The sequence below is a fragment of the Apaloderma vittatum genome, unplaced genomic scaffold (genome assembly GCF_000703405.1).
Source record: "Apaloderma vittatum isolate BGI_N311 unplaced genomic scaffold, ASM70340v1 scaffold12417, whole genome shotgun sequence".
Taxonomy (NCBI): Eukaryota; Metazoa; Chordata; class Aves; order Trogoniformes; family Trogonidae; genus Apaloderma; species Apaloderma vittatum.
In genome coordinates, this window is record NW_009724586.1 from 272 (window position 1) to 9,562 (window position 9,291).

General features: G+C 39.1%; 1 protein-coding gene across 2 annotated transcripts in view; it reads left to right on the plus strand.

Moving 5' to 3' along the window:
* Window positions 1–3,705: 3,705 nt before the first annotated feature.
* The window catches only part of FBXO9 (F-box protein 9), a 16,880-nt gene continuing 11,294 nt past the window's right edge, over window positions 3,706–9,291 (plus strand). For both annotated transcript variants that reach the window (XM_009872564.1, XM_009872565.1), the window contains exons 1-4: window positions 3,706–3,837; window positions 4,796–4,954; window positions 5,394–5,451; window positions 8,030–8,129. In XM_009872564.1, coding sequence (XP_009870866.1) covers window positions 4,808–4,954; window positions 5,394–5,451; window positions 8,030–8,129 — 305 coding nt within the window. In that variant the 5' untranslated portion in view covers window positions 3,706–3,837; window positions 4,796–4,807. The remainder of the gene's footprint in view (window positions 3,838–4,795; window positions 4,955–5,393; window positions 5,452–8,029; window positions 8,130–9,291) is intronic.

Here is a 9,291-nt window from a genome sequence, read left to right on the forward strand (position 1 = left end):
CTAAACTCAGGTAAGTTTGTGGTTTAACATATCAGAGGTATTGTTTGGTTCGACGTTGCTTTTCTGACTGCCCCTCAATAGAGATCCAGGTATCCATGATGAGAACCTGATCGTTCAGAGTTAAACCATTTATATCATCCAGGAGACTGCTGGGGTTGTTCAGCCTGAAGAAGAGAAGGCTCTGGGGAAACTGTCACAACTTTTCAGTATTTAAAAGGGGATTGTAAGATGGGGACAGTCTTTTTAGCAGGGCCTGTTGCAACAGGACAAGGGGTAGTGTTTTTAAACTATAAGTAGGTAGATTTAGGCTAGATAGAAGGAGGACTTTTTTTTGATAAGGGTGGTAAAACACTGAAACAGGCTCCCCAGAGAGGTGGTAGATGCCTCATCCTTGGAGACATTCAAGGTCAGGCTGGATGGGGCTCTGAGCAACCTGATCTAGTGAAAGATGTCCCTGCTCATTGCAGGGGGTTGGACTAGATGACCTTTAAAGGTCCCTTCGAACCCAAAACATTCTATGGTTTTATGAAAACACCTTACCACCATGATTAAAGCTCTTATTTTTGAACAGAGTGTTGCTTCTGACGCATTGACAGAGGAATGGAGCAATTTCCTCATTTCCTTGTAAACCCAAGAAGAATGTTAGCTGTCAGTCACTGTTTCATGATGTTGTGCTTGCTGCCGCTTTACTTCTGTGCAGTTCACATGTAGTCCTGTTCAACTTGTGGCAGTCAACTTTGAAGCGTTTCTGATGTTGGCTTTATTTTCCTGAAGCAAAGATCTGAACTATTAAAGGACTTGGCATTGCAGACAGTTCAGTAAGCAATCACTGTGCTCGGAGGAAATCAGCATGCAATTATTGATTGCAAAACCAAAGTAAGCCATGCAAATAAACTAATTTTGCGTTTGGCAAATGATTTCAAAAGCTTCACAAACTAATCAAAATCAAATCTCAGCTGACTTCTTTTTACAGGTCACAGCCTAATCCAGATGTTTACTTTTGACATGTTGACCTTTTGGTGGCTTGATTGGCTGCCACTTTTCCCATGGAGAATTATCTGAGCTGATCAGTACACACTAAGGATGTCTCACTTTCAAGCAGGGTAGAGTCGCTGTTCCGTATGACAGCTGACTTGTAGCATCAGCATAAAGATGAGCAGACTAGATTTATCCTCTAAGTAGCAGTTATAGTTCAGTGCTCTGTGTACTTTAGAAATTATAACTACAATTTAAACATTGTCATAGTGGGGACAAGGAGCCAGTTTTTACAAGTTATAACCTGCTTTAGGTGCAGTCGCACGAGCTGTCTGCTAGTGAAGATCCAGCAATACCCGTGTTTACTCATTTCTTCTTGCGAAGCCATAGGATTTCAGCAGATCAAATAAATAGTGGAAGGGTTGTTAATAAGAGATCAATTTTCCAGTCCAGTTAGCCATATAGGAGCAATGTAAATTAATTGCTTTACTGACAGATTTGGAGACATGGTCACTTATGCTGCCACTGCTGATGGAAGATAAACCTTTGATACGAAAGGCTTCAGATCCCACGTGCGCTCAGTTTAGAGGAGGTAATGACAACAGTCAAAATTTAGGCTGTAATCAACTTTGTGATATTTTTTTGATGGCTTTGAGTCTGTGGAGTACGTCTTTGTAGTATAGCATATTTTTTGTTTGGAGTTTTAAAGAGCGTGGAATGACATTTTGGAAGCAGTTGATCCCAAACCGTGACTGGCTGTGACTCAGAAATGAAGGAAAGATAGGGCAATGGAACAGAAGCAAGAGGAGGAAAATGAAGACTCATGAACAGATTACCGAAACAAAAAGTTTTTGAACCTGAGGTAAACTTCAGCCAGCTTCATAGCCTTCTAACTTTTAACTCTTTATATTAGTTTCTTTACAAACTTCGTGAGTTAAAGGTTTTGATGGGCGTGCCTTTATGCACAGGAAGATAGTGCGTTTAGTTTAGCAATTCCTAGTTCCTGCATTTTTCAGATAAAACCAGGCTGCTTCTGCCCAGGCTGAGAGCTGACTGGACATAATTCAGCTGCAACCCAGAAGCCTTGCCCTCTGCACAGGCAGAGGTTGGCCTTCGTGGTGTTGGCCCAGTGCCTTAATAATGCACTTACAGACGTGCATTTCAGTGCTAGCTCACTCCTGGGCTGTCTCCATTTGGCCAGCATGGATGTAACCCCCGGATGCTAAAATAACATGTTAGGACTGCTGTAATTTATAGGACATTAACTGCCTGCAATCAAATTCTGGAAACAAAACCCACGAAACTTCTAAGTTATTTATTCCGTGCTCAAGATTTGATGCTGCTAGCGCTTCAGAGGGTTCTAGCTTACCTGTTTTCTAACTAAGATGCACCATCTATTTTCTTTAACCAACCAACACAGTCTACATTATCAATTGTAAAAGTTAAATTGACTGAGACATCAGTGAAAACATGTTTATGGATGACAGGCCAGTAAATTTGTGGTCGTTTGGGGAGCCGGCGACAAGTGCTACAGCTGAACTCCAGGGTGGTGCTTGTTATTGAGACGAAGAGATTACACGTTGCTCTCCCATCATGTTTGCCAGTGTTCTGTAGATAAATCATGAACTTCCATAAATTTTCTGAATACGAGAATGCTTTGATTGTGCAGGAGATAGAGATTTCTCTACAAGAACTGGGCAGAATCTCCCTGACAGAATGTCACTTGAAATCTTTGAGCACTATCTGCAATAGGAAGGAGTGGGAAATGAAACTTCCGTAAATAGTTCTTGTAATCTTAATGCCAGGGTTATCTTCTTATAATCTTGCTTTGCGTTATGTACTTAGGGAGCTACAGATGTGAATTTCAGCACAGGGTGGTGGAAAAACTGGGATGCTTCAGCTGCAGGAAGAACTTGAAACAAACGTCTTCGTTGAAATTTTTCCCCCTTACTGACATCTTGCTGCTGTTGTCATTGTAGTGGCTTGTTCCCGATGCTCAGAATTAGTTTTCCTTTGTTTTAGTATAGACTCCATAAATGTCAGTGTATTTCGCAATGAGAATTTATTTGCGTCTTTTTAAGCTTTGCTCTTGAACTAGCTGTCTAACTCCTGTGTAGAGCACTGTTAAGTTTAGTAAAAGGTCTTACTTGTTTAACCTGTCTCACAGCAGTACTGTAAATAAAACCAGCTGTCTTTGTCTCATGCTAGCTTTTTATTTTCTTTTTCAGTACATTTCTTGCTTAGTTCCACATCAAGATTTTGTGTTTGCCCGTACTGTCCCATAGTTTTTGTAAAGTATCTATTGTTACTCAAAGCACTAGTCTTTTTGTGCTTTTGTAAATATTAAACAAGGCAAAGCTACCAGTTATCTGTACAATGAGAAGACAGTGATTAAATTTTAATTTCTGGTATGAAGCATACTTACTATTTAATACTGAAGCTTTGTTTCTATGCTTTGACTTAGCCATTATTTTTTCAGGTTTTATGGCAATGTACTGGTGCATGTAAACCTTCAAGTGATGCATAACTGATCTCCATTGGGTTGATGTGACCAAAATGCAAAGCCCAACTTCATTGGGTTACTAGAGAAGCGCAAACAATACCACTAATTTTTAGATCAATTTTTATCAACAGTTAAGATTGATCGGTGGGATAGATGGATAGGATGGGGAAAGGGAGAGTATGCTTAAATATTTTTTTAATGTGTGTCCATGACGGTTGTGCTTTGAGAATGTGCTGTAGGGACTTATGCAGACTTCATAATCATTTTATAATCTCTACTAGGCAGAAGCTGAAGAAGATTGTCACTCTGATTTGTTAAGAACCGATGACAGTGAAAGATCTGGTGAAGCAAATCTTCAGGTATGTGTCTCATGCTAGTGTTTTTTTTACAATCTTATTACTTCTGTGATTTAAGCTGCATTAGTTAATGTTCATTTACTTACCACACATTTGTTGATCTGACAAATGCTTGATCTGTCAGCCCCTCCAAAAATGAAATAGATGGGTTTTGCATTGTGTTCCGAGTGTCAGATTCAGTCTTCAGTTATCCGTGTAGATTAAAAGAAAGTTTGTGGCAGATTTTAAATTTCTTTAAAGAACTGCATAAATCAGACAGCAGTTCCTACATGGATACAATTCTGGTTTAAGTTGTCAGTCTCTTCTGGAGCAGAAAACAGAGAAGCATGTTCTCTTCCAATACTAGATTTCTATGTAGTTCCTCCCCAGCAGTCACAATGAGTGCAAGAGATGGGTAAAGTGTAACTTCAAAGATGCTAAAAAAAATGCATGGCAAGAGTTACAAGTTGTCATGTTTCACGGAACATAGTCCTTTCTTTATGAAAGAGAAAAGAGTGTAAGCTCTTATTTGTATGTTATATAAATAACAGCCCTGATTGTCATAAAGTTTAGTGTGCTCGTGTACAAAAAAATAAGGTTTTCTAAATATTATTTTCAAGAGCTAATTGGCTTCTTTGTTAAGATAACTCTGCATGAACAAGAACAAACATCATGTCTAGAAAGAATGTTTTTCCATGGACTCTTAGGTCATGACCGCAGTACTAACAACCACTTCTTGAAAGATAAATTTTTCTTCTGAGGTGTTACTAAATGAGATTGAACAAGTACTTGTGCACATTTTCTTTTAATTTACTGTAAAACAATTGCTAACTCTCTATGGCCAAACATAACATAAACATAACTCTTTGTGCCTAAACATAGTTTTGAAATTCTTTTTTTGTGTTTGTACTTTACAATTTCTCCTGAGAACGTGTGCTGTCTGAATGTATAATACTAAATTGGAATAAATTGAATCTTTTAGGCAGAGCTCCAGATGTTCAGAGCTCAGTGGATGTTTGAGCTTGCCCCAGGTATGAGTTCTAGTGGGTTGGAACCTCTGCCATGCAGAGCATCTTCAAGAGGACCTGGAGTAAAGTCTGTAGATGCCAGAGGGAAACAGGAGATAGCAAAAGAGGAAAAGGTACCCAAAAATGGATGTATAATTTTGAGATTTTTTGTGTGTGTGTGTTAGTATTACAGTATAACTGTGCTAAAAGCTAACGGTGAACTAAATCTGGAGAAACAACAGAGGTGATTAACCTGTTGTCTCCATACTAATATCTTTCCATAATCCTACACTGATTGTTCTGGTTTCCATGCTTAGCTTCACATCACCTTCCCAGCGTGCTTTCTGAAGGACTGTAGCTAAAGGGTGAGTGGCAGGATCGTGGATAGTTTGTTGATTGGGAATTTCAGTTATGGCTTGTAGCACGTGAATATATCCTCTCACTCTATTTATGGAATTATTTGGTTCATCTCCTTCATATAGGGTACAGTAGGTAAGATGAAAAATAATTCTAAGTCAAGTGAGGCCGTGCTTGTATTTGTAAGGAATTTAAGAAGTGTAATTTGTTGTGCAGGCAAAAGAACTTTTCCTGAAGGCAGTGGAAGAAGAACAAAACGGGGCCCTTTATGAAGGTAATATGGAAGTCTACAATGAACACCTTTATAGCAGAGGAGTCTTAACACTGATTTATGTGCAAGACTGCATGATGCCAATGAATTTAAACTTCAGGCAAATAGTAGTTCAAGAGTTCAATTATTTGGATAAGCAAAAAAACTTGCTATGAAAGGAACCATCATATCACAGTTCTAAGGTTGAGCTGAGTTTAAAGTGAGACCAAGGAAAGAATGTCTCGCTTTCAGACAGAATGGCAATATTTCGAAATCCAGCAATTTAATGAAGCACTGGATTGCTGCTTCTTATGGTATGCTTCCTTATATGACTTTTGTAACATGAAATAAGCATACTAATTAATCAAGGTAATATACTATATCTCCTGTGCTCACAGTTTTCTTCATTCCACTTTGAACAGAAGTACTTAACCCATAGAATGTTTTTTGTTTTTTGGTTCTTTGGGGTTGTTTTTCCTTTATTATTTACATGGCATGCTAGCATAGCTTCTTTAAGAATTCCTGAAGTGAATGTTAAAATCTGGTAGTCTTATTTTGTGAGGTTTCCCATAAATATTTAAGATGCTTAGCTTGCTTGCCCTCTTCCTATCAGCATTAGTAAAAATGGAAATTCAGAGTTTTCTTCCTCCTACTTAGTTTTCAGAATACAGAGAGTAAGAAGCCTGTCTTAACCCCAGGTGCTGTAGGTCAGCAGTGGAGATAACAGTTTTCTGTTTCTTTTATTAAAAAAAAAGAAACACAGAATGTAAGTGCTAGCCATTCTGCTCATCCATCAGAGGATTAAAGTGCAGGTGCAAAATATGTTAAGATATGCAAAACTGAGAGTACTCTGGAAGCTCCTGAACTCAACAACCAAATTTCCACTCCACCACGGGAGTTTTCCTTCCATTCATACAAACCGTTTCCAAGAAAATTTAAAAAAACCACGAGGAAAGCAGTCCATTTAAGCATTGTGTATGTAAAATGCAAGTTATAGCTTCATATGCCTGAGTGCCCTCCTTGTATGTTAAACATAGTGGCAGAGAAGTAGTAACATCTAACAGAGGTGCATTCACAAGGGTATTTTAGGCCTCTGGATTGCCATTAACCATTTTTCTTTGGCTGAATGTGGTTTGAGACTTAAAGACAAAACTAAATCTGCACCTCCGCCTATATGGAACCTTAGAGACAAGGTCCCAGAGGAGACACAGATGAATTGCCAAGCACATGTTGGGACATCTGTTTCAGACCACAGTTCTGTTTGCTGACCTGGCCCAGGTCACCAGAATCCAAGTGGTATTTCAGCCTGCTCCTGAAATGTGCTGATACCTGACGTTTGGGCCACAAGTTATATGCAGCAACTAGTTCATGTTTAAGTACAGTACAGGGGTTGCTGCAAGATTAAATGCTGACGTTGAGACTGATCTCTGTTCAGCTGGGTGCTGGTGTGCTTCATCCTCAGCAGCCAAGGGGTGGCACTTGTCAGTCAGTGGCCCTCACACGAACTCACGGAAATAGGAGCGCTTGCTTGTGCCAGACTCCGGCTTCTCAGAATCAGCGTGTCACATTCTGAGCTCCAAACTCACTGATGTTTTATTTCGGGTTTTGTTTTTAAGGGAGAGTTGCCCTCTGATCTGTCACTATGTGGACATACAAAGAGACACATAAATATGTACATGATCTTAATACCAGTATTAAAACAGACTGGATGTACATAGAATGAATCCACTTAAGGATCCACAGAGTTGACCTGGAAGAAAGACATTCTGCAGCTTAAATATATAAGAGTTCATTGCCACAAGGTGATTTTCCTCAGGCTGTTACTCTCCCTGGAGTTTGTGGCATCTTTGAAGTGTTAAAGGCAGAAGTACTTTCTCTGGGTGTTAGAAGAAATACAATCTCTCAGGTTTTTCTTCATGCCCTCTAGTCTTGTGCTTCCTACGTAGCTTTTTGAAAAGGCTGCTTTCCTCCAGTCAGGTTCCTCAGGCTCACTGTTTTACTTCTGTGCCTTCTGTAGGTTCCAGGGTTTTGCCACAGCAAAATTTACTTGTCTGTTGTGGAAGCTGTAAAATTAAAACAATATTTTTTTTGTCTTTCTCACCTCTATAATGTTGTCTATGTCTGAATGACCATCTCTACTATACTGGGGATTTAAGGTACCTGCATCATCTTTCAAATTTTCCTTGATGTTCCTCATGGTTACTTATGAATATAATGCCTAAAATCCTTACACCTTGTTGAGAAAGCTTTGTAAGTGCTGGGCAACAAATGAAATCAGGACTTTGTAATGTTTTAATGTAAAATTTTGTGCTCCATAATTGTAGTAGTTAAGGTAAATCTGTAAAAGCTGAAACACGTGAGAGTGCTCTTTATTCTGAAAGAATACATGAAGATTTTAGTTTTGAAAATAGGTACTTAATATTCCTCTGGCGTGTACTGAATTTAAACCTAATCAGTTTAGACTAAGTAAGATTTACTAGGCAAAGGCGTTTTTCACCTTTTTAGTGCTTTTAGCTGAAGCCATCTCTCTGAAAAAAAATCCTTGCTTTGATAAGCTGGTATAGGCATCAGACACGTTTAAACAATAAACCTTTATTTTCAGCCATCAAGTTTTACCGTCTAGCTATGCAGCTAGTACCTGACATAGAGTTTAAGATCACCTATACACGGTCCCCAGATGGTGATGGAGTTGGAAAGAGGTGGTAAGTGTGAAAATTTACTGCATAGAAGTACTGAAACTTTAAATTTTGTTTCTAAAGCATATGAATGCTCTACTGTGATACGGAGCTGTAAGTCTCTTGTCATGTGGAAAACTTGTCTGCTGTCATTTGAATAGTCTACTTCACAGAAAGTTTACAAATGCATCAGGCCAAGAAGGACTTCTTTATACTGTAGTTCAAAGAAGGTATCAGGCTTGTTTGGAGCTAATTAAATTCCAGTGGAAGAATTACAACGAGTTACCTTGTTACTTAAAGAAGAAACATCATTCACTTAATTACTTTTGACTTCTGATTTTCAGACTTAGGAGTTACATGTTTCAGATCATCTACCAAATTGTGGATGGCAAAAAGATTGATTAGTAAAAGCTTTGTGTCACAGAATAAGTGTCACAATTAAGCGAGGAAGTGTGCTACTATTCTTGTGCTGACTAGCACAGCCGGATGGGAGCCTTTCCTATAAGCAGAGCAACACATTTAGAAGCCCGTAGGTTGTCATCTGAGTAGTCTTTCATCATTACAAGCGTAAGAATACTCCCAGCCTCAACACACCAGAGGTAGCAGCTTAAGGTTGGCCTAACTTGAGCCTGAGGCTTATGTTTGAGGACAGGATTTGGCTTAGGGCCTAAAACTTCTGTTACGACTCACATAGTGTAGTGAAGACAAGCTTATGAAACAGAGCTCCCCAGTTCACTGCTTACTGGCAGCAGTCGTAGATGATGATAACTACAGATCAGGAGTTTTAATACTGAGAATAAAAGAGGAAAGTGTAGCCGTGTGTGTGTGTAGTATTACTAGCTCAGTCTTGTTGCTCCAGGACGGTACAGCCTCAGTGCAGTTGTTAACTCAGTATAAAAGAGATTAAGATGAACTAAGTCCTTTATTTGCATCCCTTACTTCAGTTTCTGAATACAATGTTAGCATGAAATGTTTGTTGTGTGTTTGTCCACTAGGGAAAATATTGGATGATAAACTACAGTCACATAAAAATGCTGTTTTTCTTAGGATTCTTTTCCTATTTTAGCATCATTTTCTCTACTCCATTAAGCCTCTCTGATGCTAAGTTGATCTTCTGGAGGGTAGGAAGGCTCTGCAGAGGGATCTAGTCAGGCTGGATTGATGCACCGAGGCCAGTTGGTTGAGGTTC